This window comes from Ambystoma mexicanum, chromosome 5p (assembly GCF_040938575.1).
Source record: "Ambystoma mexicanum isolate Mex_15411 chromosome 5p, UKY_AmexF1_1, whole genome shotgun sequence".
Lineage (NCBI taxonomy): Eukaryota > Metazoa > Chordata > Amphibia > Caudata > Ambystomatidae > Ambystoma > Ambystoma mexicanum.
Genome location: NC_090930.1, coordinates 1151008953 through 1151035043, shown reverse-complemented (window position 1 = coordinate 1151035043; position 26091 = coordinate 1151008953). Strand labels below are relative to the sequence as shown.

Below are 26091 nucleotides of genomic sequence, written 5' to 3'. Positions count from 1 at the left end.
GGAGTTGAGGATCAAAACCAACCCAGGGGCAGTTGAAGATGGTGGTAGCAAAGCACACTTAGAAGGTCCTACTGAAGTAGCCAAGGAGAATGGGATTCTGGCATGGGTTCAAGACAGTGAGCCCGGTGAACAATGGGACAGGTTTCCCCCATTATCAATGCACCCTTCGTCTGGCAGCTTGGGCAATGGATGCTCGAATTCCAAGAATCAGATGAAAGGGCTGGTCACTTTGCCTTTGGTGAGGGCCAACTAAGGCTTTGGAAGAATTTCAAATGGTCAAATGAAATTGGTATGGTGGCTCATATTTGGACTGGGTGGCTTTGAGAGCCTGGTGCATGGCATGGCCGCAACCCAGCATCGTGCTCACAATATGTTGCAGCGGCGACCATCGTCTCCAACAGGATGGGTACATCAGATGACCCAATGGGATGGTCACATAGCTTGATGAGTGGCCCAATGAGACTTTTGGGTGAGCAGCCAACGTAATTCCAGTACATCAGGGACCAAGCAAATCAGACATTGTGTAGGCCTGCCCAATCCGCTTCTTGCGGCTTAAAAGAATATTCTGGGGGCAAGAAGAACAAACCAGGCCTCCATCTGGGTACTTACATCAGCTGGGTCTGTGCTGGCTGGTCACGTTATCTGCAGAGAGACCCCTTTAGGCCTTAGCAGCCTTTTGACTAATCTCAAAAGGCTTGACATAATCTTTGTGCATGTTCCATAGAATGTAATACAGATGATGGGCAAGTTTAACAAATGACTAGATCTTTTGCCATGTAATGTCCCATTCCTAGTCCTCTGGGCAGATTTTCCTTGCAACCATGCCCTGTTTAAAGACATGTCCCAGTCAGGATTCACTGAGAAGGGCCAACACAAGCATGTAAATTATGCATATAACTAAGTTAGTTACTGCACGACTTGCATCAGTAGAAGGAGCATTTCAAATAAAGATGGTGTACTTCTCCTTTCATTGCCACCTCATTCTTTGTTCTTTGCAACAACAAAACCAGACACTGGCGAGTAGAAGGTACACACCTGCCTGCACATCAGCATCTCGCCTGTTCTTAGGAATGTGGAAGGGTGCAGAGTTGTTGGTCTATGAGTTCAATTTCTGGGGAACACAACACGGCCTGATCAGATCAATGGTGAAGCAAGCAGGCACGGTTGCATGCCTGGGCACAGAGATGCATCTCCCTCTGCAACTTCAGAGGAGCTCTATCCCGGATGCAAACTCCCCTTTCAGGGTCAGTGGATGCCATCTCACTTAGGGTGCCTCACCTAAGGCCATTTGGAGGCATCCAACAATTGGGCTGCCCATCCTACTTTAAACATAAGGCAGATATACATGACTAAATAACCTGCACTGCTGGTTTGTGGGAATCAAAGTTCATAATACAACATTATTATCGGGTCACATTGTTTAAAAAACAAAAAAAAAATACATGTGCTCCTTTGTAAACCTGGAATTTTCCACATCTGAATGACTGCATTGAAACACGGTTCCCTGCACTGGTCTTAAGACACAATCGTGGGCATGCAACGTACAAAGATACATTGCTATATTGCTATTAAGAGTGAATGACCATTTATGATGCATCTCAACACCAAACACCTTGGCAGCTTTCCCAATCGGATGGGACTGCCGGCCAATTTTTCTGATATCACTGAATTCAGCAATTCTGGGCCCTCACTGGTCGGACTGGATGAGGGATTTTGATATCCTCACAGTCACCATTGGGCCCCAATAGACGAGAGGAAAAAGGGGGTTGGTTACTGCAGTGTGCAGAGTCAGATTTCAAGGACATTGTATTTGAACTCCCAGAGGATACCAGACACCTATGCCACTTTGAAAACCAGCTTGGATGACAGAGTGGTTTATTTTCCATTCCACGCAGTTGGATGGAAGGGGGAAGGGGCGCAGGTCGATATAAAAGAATGATTTTAATTACAAGGCTGCATTCCTGCATTAAAAACGTAATCCTAAAGACCAAGCACTGAAGTCCCAAGCCAGCACTGGCTGTGCATCAACTGCACTTCACGGGGGAAAACCCTCCTACAAAAGCAGGAGATCACTCCACAATTCCCCATCATGGCTAGTGAAACTCTGGAAATACTCACACCCTCCGACATGTAACCTTGCTGGGAGAGTCCCGGAATTTGCATATTAGGCTTAAGAAAGAAAGTCAATATTATCTCCTGAACGATGACACACACCGCCAAGGGAAAGACTTGCCATGCCTGGCACAAAGAAGCATTTTGAAAACCTATGCATACCATCGCACGAAAGAGGGCCTGCAAAACCTAGCGCAAACAATTGTCAAAGCAAACAAAATCATGACTTTCACCACCCAACAGATGGATTGCATGCATGCATGTCCAAGACAAGATGGACAACTCAACACTGCTCTCAGAACATGACTCACATATTGATCGCTGTTCAAGTCGATACATTTTCACACTTGAAAATGTTCATGATTTGGACGATATCTTTATGTTCTTACAAATTATGGACATCCAAATTAATTTCTCATTGACACAGGTGCCACAGTGAACGCGATGGGCGGCATACCGCAACATGCCAGAGAGTCCTGAAGTGCAGAGAACACCAACTAAATTCAAGGGTACATTTCAAGCTTTGACACAATACTAGAGTGCGGTGGGTGATACTGAAATGTATGTCCCCATTCCTGAAGTGGATAGCTGAAGCACACATGAAATGGGATTCACATGTACACAAACTTCAAAATACATGGATCAGGAGACAGGAGACCCCAGTGATGTTGGCCAGCTGGAAGACGAGGGTTTTTGTCCATCTATTTTCGGGGGGCGATTCATCAATTGGTAACCATGATATTATATGCCTTCAAGAGACATAGTTAAGAGAAGATCCAATACTAGAGGGCTAAAAAGTGTATTTAAACCCAAAAATCAAAGGTCTGAGGGGCAGACCATCATCAGGCCTGTTAATTGCCATCAAAGACTGATTGGGTTTTAATCTCGTTCAATGTCTTTCCCCGAACCCTTACATCCAAATACTGGTTGGGATGGTGACCTCGGGCGATCTGAAGCAGAACAAGACACTGATCCTCATGAACTTGTATTGGAACCCGGCACGTGTTGAGTCTATGGCACTCCCCTGATCAAATAGGAGACTTAATTGATGACCATCGATTGAAGTACAAAGATGCGTGGATTGTTCTCTGTGGGGACCTAAACTGTATTTGTTTTGATACAAAGTGTGTGTAATGTGACACTGACCAGACTGAAAACGGCTGCGGGAGCAAGAGGTTTGTGCTGGCAACAAATGCGGTCCTCAAAAGATTAGATAATCATGAATGGCAGCACCAAAGGAGATATTCCGGGCAAGGCGACCAGAACTGTTATGAAGCGGGCCAGATTCTGGATTACATCTGCACGTCTAAAAACCTTGCAACAGACGCGAGTGCCCTGTCAGTAATACAGAAGGAATCAAGTGACCACAATTTGTTAAGTATAACCTTGTATTCTGCTTGCCACAAACGGTGCAGTGACATGTATAAAATGCTGGAAATAACACCAGGCAGAAATTGTCTTTGAATTCCGTATAATAAGATCACTCAATTTACACAGAACTTGGACGAGTGGACTAACCGTCTGAAATCTAAAATGGGAGAGACGAGAATCGATTACACTGGCCTATTCAATGCCTTTCAAGTAAAAAAAGGCAATAAGCGACAGGCAGATCACTGCCCTGTATATGATCAGATTGTGGCAGCCAGAAAAAAGATCATGCATCAGAAAATTGGGCAGTTAAAAAAATCTTATGCAGAGAGACTAAATATACAAAATACACACCTGAATGTGCATGCGCCTGCCAAACTTAGCAATTCAACTAGAAAGTAACCCAAGCCTGTGGATAAAGGTCACAGTTCAGTGGCTCAAAAGAGCAATTGTATTCTCAAGCTAGTCAAAGGATGCCACCAGCTGGAGATGGATCCATTGGGTAAATCCAAACTTGCACAGCGCATAAAAGAACAAATACAAACAATTAGGCTCTGGTTTGTCTTCGACTGCCGAAGTTCATACAGCATATTCCTGACTCTATACATTACAGTGATGACATAGTATTCTACAATACCTCTCAAGACCTGCATGGCAACACAAAGGTGAGAGTATCACTTTGAAGAATGGTAAACTCATGTTAAACAAGACCAAGTGTGAAATTAACAAGACAACACTAACATTTTTTGGACACATTTTCTCAAATGTAGGCTGACCCTTCCAAAGTAAAGGTCTTACTTGCACGCCCGCACACACAAATGTTACAACGCTTTGGCAGTTTCCTATAGTGCCTGTTTAATCCATAATTTATCATCTGTCAGTGTGCCCCCTTACTCGGAACAAGAGTTTCTATGGAACCTGTAAGAGGCCATAAGTAAAAGTGGAACACAAGGTGGCCTGCTTGTTGGCATACAGTTTTATTGTACTCAAAAATAAGGAAAAACAAACCTTACCTGCCCCTATAACAGGGGTTACGCTGACTAAAACAAAACTACGATTAATGTCAGAACGTCCATCAAAAGTTATTAGTCCACTCACTGTCCTGTGTCCTAAACCCATTTCCATCCCTTACACTTCAACAGAAACCTACAACTAGAATGTATCCTGCCCATGACTCCCCTCTTCGGGATATTTCAGGCAGTTCATGAATGGGGGAATATTCTTCTTCCCTTAGCCATCACTAGACTTTTAATGGGTTGCTCCCCATGGTCGGGGAGAAGGTCCGTTTCTCTCCAGAGCTTCTCTGCAACATTCCAAGTTCCAAAAGAATATTGGGAAGGGGTCTCCCTTCGCACAACCTTTCTAAGGGGAGAGACAGTAAACCTTGGGAGCACACCCAGGGAGGTGGAAGAGCCTGTCTGGCCCGAGTTGACGTGGGCAGGGGGTGGGTCCGTGGGGCCACCTGAATGCCCATGGCCCATCCAGGCACGAGGAGCCCATGCCCCCTGAAGTGAGGAGTTCTTAGTGAGCACTGCAGGGAGCAAACTAGTCAGCTGGGGGCGCTGCAGCACCTACAGACAAGGCGATCTAGGAGAAGGGAGGAGAACCTATATTACGCAGGAAGTAGAGTCTTCCTCTGGGCGGGTCGAGCAGCAGAGTTTGAGGCAGACTGCTGGATGGGGTCCAGTGCCCCCCACTGCAAATCGCTGTTGAACATATGTAGGTGGCTACTAGAGACAATTGGTGGCCCTTCCTTCCAGAACACGCAGGGGACTGTGTGGGGAGTGCTCCAGCCTCAGGAGCAGCATATGCTGGGTGCCAAGAAGAAATCCACTCGGCCAGACGCCTCCACCATCTAGAGACAATTCACTGCACACTTACTGGGCGGGGAGAGGGTGCGTGTTCACCCTCAATGCATTGGATCACCCTCTGGCTCTCTGGAGGGAGATACAGAATCTGGCCCAACGATGGAGGGCTCTAAAGAGGACCTACAGAGATGCTTCCCGATTCACTGCCACATTCCAAACTTAGTTCACTGCATTCACGACGGAGATCAAGCAAATGCTGACGGAATTAAAAAAATACCTAACCTCAATAGGACAGAGGACCGATACAAACGAAAGATCGAAACAAGAACATATTAAAGATAAACAATCAGATGAAGTCCTGGAACATCTGGCAAGAACCGCTCATAATCTTGAAATTATTTGTGAGGATCTCGAGAAGAGATTGCGCAGATCAAACATTTGTATCAGAAATCTCCCTGAAACGGTGGGAGATTCGGAACTCCGAGAAGCAGTTACGGGTATCTTCACAGACCTATTGGGAGATGGAGTAGCAGAGCTCCCTCTGGACAGGGTCCATAGAGCAGGCCTGAAAAGAATGGAACCTGGGGCACTCCCCAGAGACGTACTGGTCACACATGCATGCTATCCTCAAAAAGAACCGATCATCAGAGCAGCCAGGAAAGTGGAACCAATCACTTATAATGAGGCAGAAATTCAGATCTATCAAGATCTCTCCCAGATGACTCTTCAAAAACCTCAGGATATGCATATAGTTGTGAAGCCACTACAAACCTGAAACATCAAATATAAATGACCTTCCCCTTCGGCTTGGCGTTTACTATGCAGAGCAGGCAGCACAGGTAAACATCGCTTGAGGAAGGGGTGTCCCTGCTACAGATAAAAGGAGGATAACTCCCCCCAAGATGCAGGGGAAAGGCACTACATTCCTTCAAATCAGCAAAACAATGGGAATGGTCAAGGGTGGAGCGATGGGGCAAGCGAGGCAAGGGTCAACACAAGGGTTCATGGAATGCTTGCATCAAGGGCCCTACCTTTAAGGACAACACCCAAGGGGCCGACATAATTAAGAAAGGAAACCGATGGCATCAAGCCACTACAGCTTCTACAACAAGGGGATCAAGCACACCTACTGGGTATCCACAGGGAAGTTTTGTTTTGGGTTTCAGGATACCCCGGCAGTTAGCCCTGGGGAGGTTGATGTTCCACCGCCGAGGGCTTGGGGCTGAGGATACAATAGGTACGGCGGTACACACCTGGGGAAGGAAAGGAGAACGGGGCGGGAGGGGGAAGGTAGGACCGGTGTGGGGGAGAGTTGGGGGGGGGGGGGTCGAGGGGAAGGTTAGGGGTGGGGGTGGTGGGATCTCTGCACAGGGTCAGCATAACAGGGTGGGTTGCAATGAGGTTAAGGGAGAAGCCCCAAAGACGGGGATTCAATCTCGCAGTGCTCAATATTCAAATATGTAATGCTTAACATTCAGGGGTTGAATACCCCAGTGAAACGCAGGAAGCTGGAAGGTTTTCTGGACCATCATAGACCAGATGAGGTGGCCCTAAGAGACTCATATACAGCAGCAAGACAGGCATAGGTTTCGCCTATGGCATTACCTGCAAATCCTCCAGGCAAATGCACCGGGGAAGGTGCCAGGGGGACTCAGCGATCAGGGCATGATTCCAGGCTAAAATCATAAACACAGGGGAGGACAGAGGTGGCAGGTTTCTGTTCATAACTGTACAAGTGGGGGTGACGACGCTTACAGTTGCGTCGATATACGCCCCCAACTTAGGCCAGGAAAGCTTTCTGAAAACGACCCTCACGGATCTAGAAGACTTCACTTCCGGGAAGCGGCTAGTATTAGGAGACTTTTAACCTAGCCTGGGATCCGCAGCAGAATAGAAGCTCTACCACCCGATATGGTCACCACCCCCGTGCCCCCCCCACCCCTTCCCCGTGCTTGGAAACTAAATGCCTATCACTGAACAATGTTTGGCCTTCTCTGAAAGGGAAAGAGAAGGCATGCACCCACTATTCGTTAGGGAGATTTGTCATTTTTATGCTTCATCCCCTCTCCTAGTTAGACCCCCAGCACTTTTTGCTGGACTTCTGGACCTTTTTCTTTCAATCCTGAAAGAGTGGGCTCTTGTTGGAACTCTATTCTTTGTACTCAACCTGAACTATGGAGTCTGCCTGCTCCATAGCTCTTAAAGGCATCTGGGTTTTTACAAATGCAGCACACAGCTCCTTATGGGCAGTGTTGCTGGGGACCCTTAGAGTCCTCCTTTAGGATTATTTTTCTATATCCTCAAGTAACTACAGTTCCCAAGTCTATAAGTGGAGTGCCAAAGGGTTACCTAGTATCCCCCCCCCTTCTCTCTGCGCCTGTAACTTTTTTAGTCACATAGACAATCACCTAGTTATGGCTGGTGACAGTGGACATGTTCTACCAACTATTGTGTATTTTCTATACGGCAGGCTATGTCCATACCCTCGGTAGTGCACAATAGGGGCACCCCAGTACCAACTTGGGGCCTCCCTTCTTTTTACACCATTTCTAGCATGGTTGTTCTTAGTTAGACCTTCTTCTACCATTCTGGGAGGGGGAGGTCTGTGTGTGTTTTGCTTTTGGTGGGATCCCTGGGGTATCCCCGCCTAGGCTCTGGAGTGTCTGGGCAGGCAGGAAGTGGGGGAGGAGTTATCCACCCCCGGTCGTTTGTCTGCCAGAGTGCCCGAATAGGTCCAGCTCCCACGGGGAAGGGGGGGGCCTGGCTGTCCTGATGGACATCCAAATGGCACTTTCTGTAAAATGCTGAGAGATTGCAGCGGAGTGTGTGCTGGAACTGTATCAAAAGTGAGGTTTCTGGAGTGAAAAGCAAGTCGACCACTGGAAGCTGAAGTAACCGAAGAAGACCAGAGGCGCCTGCAAACCCTTTGCAACACTGAAGTGACTGTCCTGACCCCGTTTTCTTTGTGACAGAGGAGCTCCGACGAGGACAACTCCTTCCCTTTGGATGGTGGGAACAACCAGCCCCAAGGCGACCTTTGAAATTAGCCATCTCCCGAGGTCCTAGGGGTTTCCAGAGCTGCAGAACCCCAATACCAGGAGTCCTGCTGCCCATTTCGAGTGCATCATCATGGAAAGGCCGAATCCGTCCAAATCTTTGCTGAACCCGTAAGGACACTCCAGAGATCTGATCCAACTAGCCCACACCCTCTCAGAGTGTGGGACTGCAGGAAGTGAAGAAGATTGACCGGGTGATCTGTGTCCTTTGTTGGTGCTGCAGAAAAGGCGCCAAAACCACAGAGTGACCCTAGGAGTTGCTCCTCCCTCGAGACTGCTGCAAAGAGATCCCGTCCACTGTCCTGCCTTCAGTCATCAGACCAAGGAATACGGAGGTCGGGTCAAGAGCTACAACATCGCAGATCATCCAGCCCGAACATTTTTTTCCAACCTTAGTGTAAGGATGAGGCAGGAAAGCAGAGAGTTGGAAAATAAAACAGCCTTTTATTCAGGTGTGCAAGAAAAAAAAATTTAAATAAAAAAAAAATTCAATTCAGTCTTCTGCTCCTTCCTTTGTAGGGATGCCCCTTTTGTCTCCTTAGGTTAATCATCATAGGCCCAGAGCGTCTCCATTGTGGCTCTCTCTCCCTCAGCTCTTGTGTTCTGAAAGAAATCAGATGAAACACACACAGTCCGTTGTCGGTTTCATCCTTAAATAGGGGACAGAGAGCTGTTGACCAATCAGAAGGGACTTGGTTGTTGTCTAAAAATACCCCCATAAACCCTGCCCCCTTCCTCTCTGTTCGAAGGTTGCCATGTCGTCTCATCCACCGTTCCGGTTGCTTTCCTCTTCCATGGGTTGCTGCCGAACTGACTCACCGGTGAGTTTATTGTTTGGATGCATGAGCGGGGAGCGGGTATTGTCAAGTCTGTGTTACGTTTGTCTCGCTCGGTGTCCGTTCCCGTTTGTTCATCACTGTTAATAAATGGACGCCAGCGACGCCGTTCACTTTCCTCGTGGTTCTGGGTTCCCATTTCTGAGCTCCCACCAGCCTCCGCAACCCCCTTCCATCTGCGCTCGAGCTGAAACTTCGGTTTACTGGCTGCGGCCTCTCGGGTGAGCTCCGCTTTGTCTGCACTGTGACCCAGCCGGAAACCTCCCTCTGCTTGTGTCTCCCTCTTCGACTCGCGGCCGGCCTTTGATTACGCCACGGCATGGGTCAAAGGCCGTCCTGCCTCCACATCCCCATGTTCACAAACCTGCCCCGAAGAATTGAGCCGTTCGGGTCAATCAACACTCCTGGACAAGTAATCAGGTACCACCTGGAAGGAATGGGTTTATGAAGGGTTTTGAAACAAAAAGCCTTTAGGGTTAGAAACCACAGCAGAATTCGCTGGTTTGAATCTTTTTGAACCACCAGCCACTGTAAAGGGGCGTGGTCTATGAATATCGTAAATGTCTGCCACAAGAGGTAATATCTTAGGGTTTCCACTGCCCATTTAATAGCAAGGCACTCTTTTTCTATTGTCGAATATGCTTCTTCATGTGCCAGGAGTTTGACTGATAAAAGCAACAGGATATAAGTTCTCCTCAACCCACTGTGAAAGCACTGCACCTAGACTGGAACCGAAGGCATCCGTCTGTAAAAAGAACTCCTCATTGAAATTGGGACACCGGAGAACAGGTAGAGCTGAAATGGCTTGTGGAAAGCTTGAAGAGCCTCAGGGTCAGAGTGTATGTCTTGTTTGTGGGTAGTTTTCAGGGCTTCGGTCAATGGAGCTGCTACTGAAGAAAACAAAGGAATGAATCTCCTGTCTCCTGTAGTGACCTACAAACCCCAAAAAGGCTCTTATTTGTTTGCGTGTACTCGGCATAGGAAGCTTAGTATGGCGTCTACCTTGTCCAACTCAGGTCTGATTTTCCCTCCTCCAACCAGATATCCTAAATATCGAGTTTGTTGTGCTCCTATTGTTGACGACTTTGGGTTGATTTTTAAACCTGCTGTGTCTAGTTTGGTTATTACTTTCTGCAGATCGACGAGATGGTCTCTCCAACAGTTGCTAAACACTGTGATATCATCCAAGTAAGCCGAACAATACTCCCCATGTGGAGCCAATATCCGATTCATTAGAGATTGAAAAGTAGCTGGGGCTCCATGTAGCCCGAAAGGTAATACCGTGAACTGGTATAACCCGGATGGTGTCACGAAGGCTGTCTTGACCTTGCCTTCTTGTCTTAAAGGAATTTGCCAGTAACCTTTAGTAAGGTCTATTGTAGTCAAATATTGTGCCGCCCCTAGCTTTTCCAACAACTCATCTATGCGAGGCATAGGGTAGGCTTGGTAAGTCGAAATGCCATTTTGTTTCCTGTGATCCATACAAAACCGAGTGGAACCATCGGTTTTGGTACTAGCACGATTGGGGATGACCAATGGCTTGCAGAATGTTTGATGACTCCCAGTTTCAACATTTCTTCTACTTCCTGCTGAACTGCAGCCCTTTTGCTTTCGGGCAACCTGTATGGCCTTATTCTAACAAATTGATTCGGAAGAGTCTCTATGTTATGTTCCATCAGGTTGGTCCTGCCAGGTAAGAAGGAAAATACGTTCCTTAAGGGGGTAAGAAACTCTGACAGTTCTTTCTTCTCATCTTTTAACTCAGACCCCCATTGAACCGACTGAAGTGCAGTTGGCTCTGCCTCTTCTTTGATAGGGGATATGTTCATGGCCTGGACTCCCATCATTTTAATAGTGGGTTCTTTCCACTCCTTTAATAGATGTACATGATAGTTCTTAGTCTTTTCTTTTCTGTCTGGTTGTTCTATTAAGTAGTTGACTGGCCCCAATACAGCCAATACTGTGTATGGGCCTCTCCATTGGGCCAGCATCTTGTTGTAGGAGGTAGGCAACAACACCAGTACCTTATCCTCTTTTTGGAAGGAGCGTACCTGGGAGTTGCGGTTGTAATATTTTTCTTGGGTTGGCTGGGCTCTGCCTACGTTTGCTTGTGCCAATTCTCTTAATTTTGTTAGATTTTCTCGTAATTCTATAACATAATCAGTGAGTGGGGTTTCCTCTTCCTGGTCTTCCCATTCACTTTTTGTGATGTCTAAGATCAAGGACTGTTCTCGGTTTGTGTCCAAATAACAGCTCTAATGGCGAGAATCCCGTGGATGACTGAGGGGTATCTATTAGCACCATAAGGACCCATGGTAGTACTCTGTCCCAGTTAGCTCCTGAGGGTTCAGTGAATTTTTTTAACATCTGCTTAATGGTCTTATTATACCTTTCTACAAGGCCATCTGTTTGTGGATGATAAACTGACGTTCGAAGTTGCCTTATATTTAGTGGTTGGCATACTTTCTGCATCACCTCGGAGACAAAATTCCTTCCTTGGTCAGTGATTATTTCGGCTGGTAAACCCACTCGGGCAAAGAAAGGTACCAAGAGGTTGCATACATTGGTAGCACTGGCACCCCTCATGGGGAAGGCTTCAGGGTATCTCGTGGCATAGTCCACAATGACCAGGATGTACTGATGACCGTGACTGTTAGGTTCCAGTGGTCCCACGATATCCATCCCAATCCTGATAAAGGGTTCTTTTATAAGAGGCATTGGTTGTAATGGAGCCTAAGGGGGTATACAGGGATTTGTCTTCTGACAGACCACACACTCTTCACAGTATCGACCCACATCTCGATACACCCCTGGCCAATAAAACCTTTTTAGCACTTTCTCTTGGGTTTTTTCCCTGGCCAGATGACCACCAGTGGTGTCATCGTATGCTAGTTTTATCACGGTTCGTTCTGAAACTTAGGGGTACTAACAATTGTTCTACTTCTGCGTTTGATTGACCTTTATTCACTCGATACAGAAGACCCCTTGAACCATGGATAAGTTGATCCTTTCTCGGGAGGAACAATGGATTGTTCCCATGCCGTTTTCAGGGTAGGGTCAGTCCCTAATTCACTGCGGTATGTAGGGTGCTTGGCCTCTGGTAACCAGTCTATCAACCTGTAAATTTATTCCTTTCATGGTAGTTGTTCTTTGTAACTCGTGGTAATTCCCCGGACTGAACCTGCCTTCTGGAAGGCGGAAGCGAGGTCAATGGCTTCTGCCAACGTGGGTCGATGGTGTTGTCTTACCCACCGTTGCATGGGTGGTGGAAGAGCCTCAGTAAACTGCTCCAGTTTTATTTTATCCACCACATCTTGAACACTATTAGCTGGTTTTAACCACTTGTCAGTTATATCCTGGATGCGATAGTACAACTGCCGGGGTGTTTCCCCGGGTTTTAGCTTAGTCTCCCCGAGTCTGATTCTGTAAGCTTCCTCGTCCATTCACATACGTTCTAGTATTGTCCTTTTAATATTGGCATACGAGGTATCCCCGGCTGGATTGGCTGCCTGATAAGCCCCCCCTGCATGGTTCCTGGTAATAAAGGGGCTATGAAGTGGCCCCATTTCTCCATGGGCCACTCAGCGCTTCGGGCTATCCTTTCAAATTTGGTTAAAAAACAAATTGCACGGATCCTCACCGGGTTGGAATTTCTGTAGGACCGCCGTTGGGGCCATAGGGTTCCTTCTAGCCACCACAGCCTCAGACACCTTCTGCAAAGTGTCTTGACTGGTGGCTTGTAGTTTTAAGGCCTGCTGCAGGGTTGGCGGTCAGTCTGGGCCTGGTGAAATTGCACTTGGATTGCTTGTTGAAGTTGTTGACCTTCAGCCAGAGCTTTTATTATGGCCTCCATTGCGTGCTGCCTGATCCCACCGCTGCCACCAAATTTGTAAGGATGAGGCAGGAAGGCAGAGAGTTGGAAAATAAAACAGCCTTTTATTCAGGTGTGCAGGAAAAAAAAATTAAAATAAAAAAAAAAAAACCTTCAATTCAGTCTTCTGCTCCTTCCTTTGTAGGGATGCACCTTTAGTCTCCTTAGGTTAATCCTCATAGGCCCAGAGCGTCTCCGGTGTGGCTCTCTCTCCCTCAGCTCGGATGTTCTGAAAGAAATCAGATGAAACACACAGTCCGTTGTCAGTTTCTTCCTTAAATAGGGGACACAGAGCTGTTGACCAATCAGAAGGGACTTGGTTGTTAAGTCTATAAATACCCCCATAAGCCCCGCCCCCTTCCTCTCTGTTCGAAGGTTGCCATGATGTCTCAACCACCATTCCTCTTCCATGGGTTGCTGTCGAACTGACTCACCGGTGAGTTTATGTTTGTATGCAGGAGCGGGGAGCGGGTATTGTCAAGTCCGTGTCACGTTTGTCTCGCTGTTTGTTCATCACCGTTAATGAACGGACGCCAGAGATGCCGTTCACTTTCCTCATGGTTCTGGGTTCCCATTTCTGAGCTCCCAGCAGCCTCTGCAACCCCCTCCCATCTGCGCTCGAGCTGAAACTTCGGTTTACTGGCCGCGGCCCCTCGGGTGATCTCCGCTTTGTCTGCTCTGTGACCCGGCCAGAAACCTCCCTCCACTTGTGTCTCCCTCTTCGACTCGCGGCCTGCCTTGGATTCCGCCACGGCATGGGTCAAAGGCCGCCCTGCCTCCACATCCCCATGTTCACACTTCGCTACTGTGGAGAAAAAGGCATTGCTTACCTGATTCCAAGAAGTCGCGCCAGAGCATCGGAGTGCAAGTAGACGTGTCCAGGGCAACACCCTCTTACCTCAGACTCAAGCCGCCGATTGTGTCCCCTAAGTCCGTTTTAAGTTCGCCCTTGTTAGTTGTTAACTTGCTGCTTCAATAACACTAGAAACTGGAAGAAATCCACAGAACTCTAATTCGCAGCTTGTTAAGACTTCAAGCCCTATCCGAACTGCTTTCAGCTAGGTTTGCGATTTTGGACTTTAAGAACTTACCAGGCAAAGAAACTGTCTCTAGAACCTTGAACTAAGCTTATTTTACACTAACAAACTATTTCACTCCCTTTAAGTGACTTTACTAAATGTGTTTGCAGAGTAAATGCATTACTGTATGAACTGTTAAAAACGCATGAGTGTGCAATAACTGATAATACGATAACATTATCTTTTCCCTTTCTAACGTTGCTACAAATGTACACCGCGAACAAACACAAAAGTGCCCTTTGAAGTGTATTATCAAGTATTCCTAAGAGTTCTAGTATAAACGTCTGAAGTATTTAAAGTAATTCTGGTGTAAATATAATAAATATATACTTTTTAAAGTGTAAGTGCTTCCTTGCTGTGCCTGACTAGCCAAGATTCAGTGTACTTATCTACAGCTCACATCTTCCTCTTAAGAGAAGCTGGACTGCTCTGCCACTCTACCAAGGACCTGAGCTAGTACAGACTTATACTAAGAATTATCTACACACCACTGGGATAAATTTAAAGTCTTACTGGCAGTAGGACTTTAGGAAAACTCCCCTAACACTATTCATACGTCCATAGATAGTTTTCATGGATCTACTACATTGGGTCCTCTACTACAATTCTGGGCAACATTACGAATGTCCAGACACACATGATTACACCATCAGACCATGCACTGATTTCTCTAGACCTAGATATTTCACAACTGAAACAAAGGATCCGATCCTGGAAATTCCCCAGTGAACTACTTAATGATCCATGCATAAGGGACAAAGTGGAGGACAACATTTGAATTTATTTTGACAAACTTCAGTAGGGAGGTCATGGAACACAGTTTGGGATGCCTTCAAGGCAATCAGGAGAACTGATAGAGGAAGGGGCCCTCAGACGAAAACAGAGGGCTCTAGATTGTGGCCTTAAGAGCTAAAGCAGATTATGAAAAAAATGGAAACAACTCGGGACCGAGATTAGGCAGGCACATAGGAACACTAAGGGTAAACCTTTTACAAATGAAGGCAGATAAAGCCTGCTTTATTTAAAACAAAATATTATGTGCAGGCCAATGAAGAGGACCGTCTCTTGGCCAGACAGCTGAGACAGAAAACAGCCTCACAAATTATTCAGGGTATTTAAGTCCCGCAGATGAGATAGTTACGACAACCCCCCAAATTATCTCACAATTCCAGGCATTTCACTCCGCCCACCCTGATCCAGACTTGCAAAGGGAATATCTTGGGTCAATCCAACTTCCACGAATTACAGCCCCAGATTGCGACTTGTTGGAAGAGGAGATCACACAGGAGGAGGTCTTTGGGGTTATCAGGAATCTCCCAACAAATAAAGCTCCATGCCCTGATGGATACCCAGCTACCTTCTGTAAAATGTAACGTAATACATTAGCCCCTAGGCTCACTAAACTATTTAACTCCTTCAGCGATAGCGGGTGCATATCCTCCACGATGGAAGCCAAAATGGTCCTCTTTCCAAAGCCCAACAAAGAAATACTGCAGGAAGCCCACAGATAGTCAAGTCTATCACTAGACGTGGAAAAAGCATTTGATGGGGTTGAAAGGTTATTCTTGCTTCGCACACTGGAGGTCATGGGATTCGGCCCCCGATTCCTAGATAAAATCCGGGTGAACTATAGAAACCCCAAAGTTAGATTACACATTAACAGTCAGCTGGCCCCTGCATTTGCGTTACACTGCAGCACTAAACAGGGCTGTCCTCGTTCGCCCCTTCTCTACGCTCTCCACCTTAAACTCTTACTAGCTAAAATCAGACAAGCAGACTCAATCCACGGAATCCCGTTTGGGGCTGACTAAAATAAGATTATGGCTTATGCCGATGACATGAGGGTAGGGGAGGGCTGGGCTCCCAGACTTTGTAAAATGCTTGCCCCTCTGCGGGTACCGAGAAATTGGTTCACAGGAAACTGAGAAGAGGTGGGTTCAAATGCAAAAGGCATTGGGCGATCACACATAAGGGAGACACTGTGGCTTTCGAGACAAGAGACACCACTGAATCTACACGAGAGCCAGATCTCACACTTCGTAGACGAAGTGTGTGATATGGCGTTCCAATGATATCAATTCACGACACTTCTTGCCAATCTTTAACAATCCACAGTTTACGCCAGGCTTGGCAAAAGGCTCTGTTGGTAAATGGAAACTAGCAGGCTGTGTTAAACTGCAGGACATGTTTGTAGGGGAGGACCCCAAATCATTTGATCAATGTAAATGGGAGCTAGGCATATCAGAAGAGGAAAGGCTCCAATACTATCAGGTTCGTCACTGGATAATGCCCCCCTCAAATAGAGAGGTGGCCTTTAGACGACTCCTACCGTTCAAGAGATTTCTATGCTCAAACCTTGGGTATAGAGCCCTCATATTTAACCTATATAAGCTGCTACATAACAAGGCTCCCGACGTGCAGTTGGGATACTAACAAATGGCAGTAAACGTTAAGGGCACCCATTTCTGAGGAGGAGTGCAATAAACTCTGGAGGGACATACCAAAAAAATAAAAACTCACTCGTTTGCTACAGATAAGAGAATTTTGGTACAAGATCATGAGGATGTGGCACTACACTACAGACAGGACAGGTGAAGTAAAATGAATGGGGTGAGCTCAGATAGATGCTGGAGGGGGATGCAGGGGTAAAGGGATTGGATACATATGGCATAATTGTCCTAATCTGAAAAGGTACTGCGGGGACAATCAACAAACATATGACGCAAATATTTGCTACCTAGCCCCAGAGACAATTTAAAGACTGCATGATGGGCGTAGCAGCAAACGAATAGCGACAGTGGCCCAAACATGTGGGGAGAGCGTACACCATTCTTCATTTTGGCAGCCCTTCTGGTAGTGGCCCAACACTGGAAAGCAAAGGTACTGCCTCATATCAATGACTGGTTTGTAAAAATATGGAACTTTGTATCGCTCGAATGTATAACGTACGCCATCCAGGCAGACCACCCCAAATTCTGGGAAAGGGTTTTGCAGTTTCTGCATGAGGACTACAATGTATCCTTATGTCGCCATGGGCTACGGCTAACGGGCATCATGTGAACCCATGTTACTATTGTTAGATCGATCAGTGTGCGAAAGGGGGTGTGCTGGGAGACACAGGCAACAGGGTGTGGGGGTGGCCAGGAGGGAGAGTTTATGTCGATCAAAATGGAAATGCCAATAAAAAGATGTTTAAAAAAAAACTGAACACTGAAAAGAGCCTAAAGGTTTCACTGGGAACCGGGTGCACCATATGCGCAGATACTTCAGGAAGGCTAAGTCCAGCCCTACACATAAGGGGAGTACCAGGCACTTTTACTCCCTAAAAATAGGCATATGCTCCAAAAACTAAAAAAGAGGGAGAGTACAAATACTCCTAGGAACACATGCCCCTGCTTTCCCCACACAGCTCCGTGGGTATGTTTGGACTAGGGCATGTAGTAACAGAGAAAGAAAGGACTATTACTACTATTACTGCCTAATCAGAAGAAGTAAACGGGTATCTTTTAATGTGCATGAATAACTAGGTGCAAATAAATGATTACAAAACATTTGTCTTCCAGTTAAAACATATTTTTACTCTTATAAAATACTATAATAATTGGGAAATTGAGCACCGAGTAAGTCAAATTTCGATTGGAAGGTGTGAAAACCCCCTAAAGCGGTCATGAATTATTTTGCCAAACTGATTGGATGCAATGTATTTAAAAGACTAAGGCCCTCATTACAAGTCAGGCGGTGGACCATGGTGCTACTAGCACCATGGTCCATGCCGGATTCCGCCATGGTGGATGGCCCCATTCCAAGGTGAGTGGGGTGGTAATTCCCCATTCACCATTTGCCCTTCCCCATTCCCATTTTTGCCCTATAGGGCATAATGGGGATGAGGAAGGCGCTAATTACGGCACCGTAAATTACGGTGCCGTAATTAGCACCAAGGTCGCTTAGCGCCTTGGACTTTAACGCCTGCAAAAAAGTGTGAATCAGGCGTTAAGGATTAACGGCGCCATTAAACCCTTAACGCCTGACTTGTAATGAGGGCCCAAGTATGATAATGCACTGAAGGTAGGTGGTACTCTAGATCAGGATTGTGAAATGCCATGTGCATTTATGTGTCCATTTCACAGCTGCCAATATTAAATATTTATCGAACTAACTCCTACTAAAGTCTGATTTTATCTCAGCAGCAGTAAATTGGTAAAAACTCTATATCAAACATTTACTGGCCGTTCTGTGCGTTTTATAGATACAGATACAGTTGTCATTGGGGTTTAAGATATTCATTGTAAATCTGAGCAAGAAGGGAAGTTTCTCATTTTGAGGCGTGTACATATTGGACAACTATATTTTTTCCTGAAGGCGTTTCAACATTGCCATGATGTATTGGAAGACCATAGAATATTTTACTGTATTTTGTAAACTTTCTTTTGTCACAGAATGCAGTGGGGGGTGGGGGTGAAGGTGTTCCTCTCCATATCATATTGCCTCACCCAAACCATGCCTCTGCATTTTGCGACAAAAAAATGGTAAAAAGGGAGTATGGTAAAATTTCCAATTTCTGCAGACTTGATACAGACTCAAGTAGACTAATAATATCAGACGGGGGAGTGGCTGACTGCTCTCTGGTTGCAAGTAGGATTTTTGTGGCCATAACGTTTCCTTGTGGAACGCCACCCCTAAAGGAATCTAGACAAGGGAAGACCACATAGTCTTTAGAAAACTGCTAAACACACCAGGCTAAACACACCCGGTTAGAACACTGAGCGAGAGATCAACTAAATTACAGCATGCAACCATAAAAGCATCCCCAGTACCCACTAACCAAAACCCCTATGAGAATGAACACAAGGTACAAAGAGAAAAGCAAGCAGCAAACCTACAGAAAACATTAACATCTACAGCATCAACCCCAATAGCTTTGGGCTAGCATGCCATACAAGCATATTCCATCAGCATCACAGTTGGATGACCTCACACTAGACTAACAAGCAAACCTCCGCCACATCAAGAAACAGAGAATGAGAAACAAGCAGCAGAACTAGCATGTACTGAACAACAAAATACCTCTGGTGTATAGAATAAACACCCACAGAGAGGCCAGTTCTCCCGTTTCTAAAACGCACCAACAGTTAAGCATACATTCTTGACGTTTCTCTCTCCACCACCGATCAAAGCCCTCCAGCCCACTTTCCCTTTCAGATCCATGTGAGATCCTCGAGACTATGCAAATGGCAGAGATACATGGTATGAATCTGAATAGCATAGGTATTGCTCAACTGAAAGAATAGGGGAAGAGTCTGTGTGTTGTACATACGTTTGGAGGAGCATCCAATATCAACAACTTTTAAGTTAAAGAACCACTCGTGTTTTCTCATCAAGAACTGAACATTTGAATTGGCATCCACAACGAGGGAAGCCTCCATCTGGCGCAGGGAAACACAGTTTTTCTTTAATTAGTGTACAGTGTAAGATACGGAAATGGGTTTGGACACAGGACGGTAGGCATTTTACTTTATTGGATATCCTGACAGATTCCTGAATCTTTTTGTTGAGGTAGGGCAACCTCTCTTAGAAAAAGGGTAAGATACGTTTTCTTCTCTTAACTTTTTATATATAAATAACTTCCATATATAAACCAACATGCCACCACTATGCCAGAGTCCTGGTTCTGCACCCTTACAATAGTAACTGAAGCCATGGCTTATTTTTCCAACAGCTCGCAAAAAAGATCTGAAAGCAGCAAGTCATGTTCTGGCTCTGACTGACCAGCAATGATTGAGCCAAGTGTCAGAGCCTCGGGATCTAGGGCAGAATTCCACTCTGGAGTTCTTTTGCCCAGTTTTGAGGGACTGCCTCAACTCTTTGCTGAATTTCTTGTTTTTTTTAACCCCTTTTCCCCCCCACAAACAGTCTTAGTCCAATGCCTGACAGAGCACTGCTTTGTTTTAATGTGCTCTCATTTAAGTGTCCTCATGACCCCCAAGGCAAGAGTACCCAATGAGTGGCCCAAAGATGGTACTCCCTTATCTATTAGCCATGGGAGATGGCTGGTAGTGGCTTTTTGCTATGTGCAATATGGCTCCAACTGGGTGGAACCATTTTACGTGATTGGGTCCTTTTTGGCTCTTCCTCCATTTCACCCAAATGCAGGTGGCATTTATTTGCCTCAAAGACCTGAGCAGGTCACATGGCAAACCCTAGACTCTCAGTGTGTGTAAGCGGAAGTGACCATCTTGGGCCACTGAATGCCTCTGTAGTCTTCCTGGCATATGCCTTTCTGGGATAGTGCGGTTCAATTCCTGTGTGCATGGGAGTGTTTGAAGTGTGTGTGTGCGTGCATGGGAGTGTTTGAAGTGTGTGCGTGCGCGTGCGCGTGTGCGTGTGCGTGTGCGTGTGCGTGTGCGTGTGTGTGTGCGTGTGTGTGTGTGTGTGTGCGCGCGCGCGCATGGGAGTGTTTGAAGTGTGTGTGTGTGTGTGTGTGTGTGTTTGTGTGTGCGTGCGCGCATGGGAGTGTTTGAAGTGTGTGCGTGTGAAACATCTACTGCTGGAACTCTGAACCTGCACTCTGGGAACCCTGCTGCTAGAAAAAGGACCAAGCTTTGAACCACAATCCTTTGACACTCCTCTAGAAGAAACAGATTGTGGTACTCCCGAAAAGTGGAAACAATGTACTCCCAGCTCTTGCTCAGATGCCAGTCTTTCTGAAACTTCTGCATCGCTAGATTCAGAATTGGGAGGTGCATCGCGGACAGGACTTTGAAGACTCTTTGTGCCTAAGAGTTTCTTCATCCCAGGGCGTCAGGGAAGCACCTGAGTTCCATCTACCCATCTGGTAAACTCCAGATGCCTGCACTGCCTTCAACCGAACCTGCAAACTAGTCTCATGGTATTTCTTACATGGCTGGCTCTTCTCCACTTTAAGTGCACCAGCTTTTCTTCAATAATCATTCTTCCTTGGGGTCCCCAACTGACCAAACACTTCAATGCAGAATACTGTGCTTGAGGATGGCAGAGGAACCGGGCATCAGTGTCTTCTGCTGAGCAGATGCTTCTTCGCCTTTTGGCTCCTATAGCTTCTACCCTCAACATGGGAACCACCAGATGTCAAATAATTAACCAACTCGAGGGTCCTAGGGTTCCTACTAAGGTTGTTGCTGAACAATGTGCACGTTGATTCCTCAGGAATCTGCAAAACCACTGCTGCAGAACTGTTTTTGGGTCCATGGTATTGCTCTCCCCACTCTCCGGCACTGCTGGCGAGTCCTTTCGTCATTTGTTTCTTCATCTCCGTGTCCCTCTTCACACAGTCTCCAATGGGTTTCATTCCATCAGAATTCCAGAAATTGTTCCTTGGGATGCTTCACAGAAGGTAACTCTTTCCCGCCAAAGAATGCATTATACCGTACAACTGATTCCCTTGTCCTCTTCTAAAGATTCTCCATCCTAGACAAGAAAAGTGTTTTACACACACATGATTTTATTTTTCCTTCTAGGAATGTCTAATGAACTTTACAAAACACTGACAGGTAAGTAACCTTTGCAAAATAAATGTGTTTTGTTACTTGTTTTGTTATATAAAGATTTTAATGTAATAAAAAATATTTTCATAAAAATATATGCGCTCCACCTCACGTGGCCTTGCGCTCCTCTGCCACACTACCACTTAGGTGAGCTTGAGGGAAATCACTGGAATCCCAAGTCTGGAAGACATACTTATGGACCTTGAGCACAGGGGTTGAGGGAAATCTCCCTAACAGTGGGGAGCAAAGAGAAGCTAGGGGTATGGCAATACTGAAAGCCTGCAAGATGGTTTTGCACTGGATGGAGATGAAGGGTAACATTGTCTGACGTGCAATGAAGTAGAGGATGAAGTTGATCCATTCACCAACATCAACAGTGGGGCTCTACACAACCAGTGCGTTCTTTAGCTTGAATCTTGGGATCTTGACCATTCGCTATCCTGCCTGCAGCGGGGTACTTGAGGCAGGCCAGGATGAAGGAATTCAAAAAATAAGGGGAGAAATGCTTCTTATAATAGAAGTTGGTCCAAATTTATGCGGATGCACATGCAAGTGGCGTGAGGATTTATCCATCAGATCTGCTCTTCCCCCATAACTTAGAGATGGAGGTGGTGCGGCTCACCCTACGGTGAGCAATGGGATCCATTGAGTTTCCTGTTTTTGTCCTGACGAAGGTTGTTTTACTGAATGGACAGGATCAAGTGCATATCCTTCTGGACAGAAGGTTCCAACATTGGCTTCTTTCTAAAAAGGATGAACCACTCCAGACATTAACATAGGCCAAGTCATCACTCACTATTAGAACTATAGAATGTTTTGTCATTTATTGATATTTTTGAAAAGTATCAATAAATCACAGTAAAACGCATGTCCTCATCTGTTGTCTATATATGGATATGTGGAATTAATGTACGTGTCATGTTAACAGTCAACCATCTACTTACTGGACAAGATTCAAGTAGCATATTGGAAACAGTTTCAGCAAAAATCAATCTTTTTATGGGGCCTCATGGTATTTCAATCTAACTTGCAGAAGTTCTCTCATGTCCAAACCCCAAGATGCTGCAAATGGTCCCAGTAGAAACCATTACAGTTTTAATTGGCAAAACGGACTTGCAATCAAGGCTATTAATAGCATGCAGTGGGGAGAGAAAATACAGAATAGGGGTTACTGAGAGTCAGAGTTCACAGATGGTTTACACACCTGGGTATACGTATTAGACAATATCTTATGATTTCAAATCATTGTACATGAATTTCTTTTTCAATTATTATACCATTGAGAATGTCGACCAACCAGCAAAGCAATATTCAGTTCACCCTCTGTAATTTTAGCAAAAAAAGATAGATGTCCAATTGAAATGAACTGATACTAGTCCAAGACAAACATTATTGTACAAATGTATAATTAGCTTACCAACACCACCACACATCTTTGAAGATCTAATGTGTAAAAGATGAACACTACGCCAATGCAACATACTCTGCCTTTCAGCGTGGCAAAAACAACATAGGAGTCAGCAAATCAATGTACAAGGTTGGTCATGGATGTAGCAAGTACTCACGTGAACGGTAAGGAGGTTCCTCAACATTTGGGATGACGGGAAGGGGGTCACTTCATGACTGATCAATTTAACCTTAGATTTTTTCAACATAATGGCAGTAAAATAACCCTCTTCGTTACCTGAAGAACAGGACAAAACATTCAGTTCAAATGGCCATTTAAAAAATCATCCTTGCCAAACTAACCTCAATGGCACCCCAAGCTGTGGAGAACTATACTGTAGCAATGCAATTACCACATAATTCACCTCCACCCCAAAGGAAAGAAATGCACCTAATTTTACACCTTCAACATAACGAGAGGTCATTTTCAAGGATCTAATAAGCTCTTATCTGCAAATACCAGAAGGATATATATATATATATATATATATATATATATATATACACCTGCCGAGATATAACCAGGAAATGAGCAGTGCTTTTAATAGTTGTAGCACATACACTGTTAAATTGAAGACATAGTTATACTCCTATCGTCACAAGAGTTGTTGCGGATCCAGTGAAATTGCTCAAACTGCATGTTACTAACTTAAAATAGAAGATGCAAAACTAAACTACAACCAATGTTGTGTATTTTAGATCTGGGTAGGTAAACACTATTTTTGATCATACCAGAAATAATTGTGTAGCTGACTGCCCTCTTCTCCAGGTAGTAAAGGTATGGAGGAATGACCTCTTGAAGAAAAACAACATCTGGGCTGTACCTGGATGGATAAAAAGAAGTGAAGATCAGAATAGGTTAAAGGCAACTTATCTCAAGAGATGCACAATGGGCTGGCTAGGAAAAAAAAGGATTAACTTTTTCTTTTTTTAAATATGTATTTACTCAATGAGCCACTGGCATTTGACTCTGAAATCCCCCCGCCCAATTGGGTTGGTATTTGCATTGGGTTTATTTTACCGATTTGAGGACAGAAAGACGATGCAACTCTAGGAAGAGGGTAACCAACGTCATACAGCCAAAGACGCTGTATGATGCATGGAGATGTAGCATAACAAAAGAGGTGATGGCTGGAAGGTTTAGAATAAATTGTTGGCATTGCTCTAGGCAACCCTCCAGACCACCATTCTTCACCTGCAATCCATTACAAAAGGGGAAAGGCCATATGCAAATCAGGCTTTGTCCCACCCCCCAAAAGGGTAGTCCAGCCCGAACTGCTCTATCACATCCCTTCTGCACAAGACCACAAGCATCCCCAGACATGTTTCAGCCTTGTTGTGCGTCATCAGCGAGTAGTAGCTTGGGTCTCTCGGCATACCTGTCCCACGTGGGTCCCGTGCTTGCTGGGCTTAGAGACCCAAGCTACTCCTCACTGACGAGGCCCAACAAGGCCGAACATGTTTGGGGATGCTTGTGGTCTCGTGCAGAAGGGATGGGACCTAGTAGTTTGGGCTGGACTGCCTCCTTTTGGGGTGGGACCAAGCCTGATTTTGCATATGGTCTTTCCCAATGGCTTGGCTAGCGAAGAACGATGGTTGGGAAGGTTACACATAGCAATGCCAGTGGTTAAGATTAATTCTAAACTTTCCAACCATCACCTCTTTGTTTTTGCTTTGACACATGGAGATATGACTTCAAAGTGTTTGCATCAATCACCTTGACAGAATGATCCAACGGTCTTTGTTACATGACCGAGTTTCTGGTTTCCCACACTTGGATGAAAGCAGTATCTTCTCTTCCAAGCCTTCTACCAGAATTCCCATTTCCAAGGAAGGGAAAATTAGTAAGTCTACTAGGAAAACCTTCAGCGATGATTCCATGAAAACCACTGCACAGTGCCCAAATGGTGGGGAAGAAGAGGGTTTGATGATTACAACGCCTAGCATGCCCACAGGAACACTGGACCACTAGTAGAGAAAGTATTGTACAGTTAGGGGCAAGTCTTGAAAATGGACAGCTTACAATATGACGCCTCACGGGACAATCCGGTAGAGGCTCAACAACAAAAGTGGAGCTGGACTAGAAGGGAAACAGTCACAGGAGAATCCACAAAGGCAGAGCAGAGTGGGCCACAGAAGAGCGGTCAACTGCAAAGAGTTTCATCATTCATGGATATCCAAGACAAGCATGACATAGAAAGGTGGCCCTGCAATAAGTATTTTTCAGACGTTCGAAGAGAAGGAGAGGGTGCCTTTTCAACAGCAAATTGGGCCCACTATTGAAGTAAAGCAGTCTGCGAAAAGAGCCACCAGCCAGTCATGGGGGGGGGTTTAAAAGAATGGAACCCAAATCTGAGGAAGGGCAGGAATTGGCCAGAGCCAAAAGGAAGCAGCCAGAGAAATAAGCTAAGGAGGAAGATGTTGCCACCATCAAAATTACAAAGACCACATCAGAAGATTGACATGCCTGTGGAGATCCGAGAACAGAAGGCTACCCAGGGGAGGAAACCGAGGTGGACACACTGGTCTGGATACCAGAGAAAGGTCTTTTGTTAAAGATCAGAAAAAAGGTTTGAAGGGGACACCTAAAGCAGAGGCAATGACCCAAGATGGCATCTCACAAGTAGCAAACAGAATTAAGCAGAGGATCCTATAGAATCGACAAAGTAAAATGCTTGGGGGGTTTGTGGAGAGAAGAGAACACCTCTGAAAAGAACCCCAAAGATCAATAGCCTACAGAGGGGAGCAGGGAAGGTCTTCCCCAAAAAGAGCCCCAAGCACAGGCCTTCACAGAAAGGGCACTGTGAAATCCAAGGTAGGGAAGAAAACGAGCATCTACCTGAAATGATAACCAAATAGAGAATCCCAGAAAGTGAAAGCCTAACAAGGGCAGAGGGAAGCAATTCCCCAAAATCGGAACAGAATAAAAGCATAGATTTCCAGAAATGGGATGGAATGGATAGACAAGTGTAAGGAGAAAAGAATCTAAAAAAAT

At 45.6% G+C, this 26091-nt stretch overlaps 1 protein-coding gene across 2 annotated transcripts in view; it reads right to left on the bottom strand.

Annotated features, from left to right (window-relative positions):
• Nucleotides 1-26091, bottom strand: part of TDP2 (tyrosyl-DNA phosphodiesterase 2) — a 190790-nt gene that overhangs the window by 48128 nt on the left and 116571 nt on the right. For both annotated transcript variants that reach the window (XM_069613619.1, XM_069613618.1), the window contains 2 exons: nucleotides 23829-23920; nucleotides 23216-23334 (listed from right to left, as the gene is read on the bottom strand). In XM_069613619.1, the coding sequence (XP_069469720.1) occupies nucleotides 23216-23334; nucleotides 23829-23920 (211 nt within the window). The remainder of the gene's footprint in view (nucleotides 1-23215; nucleotides 23335-23828; nucleotides 23921-26091) is intronic.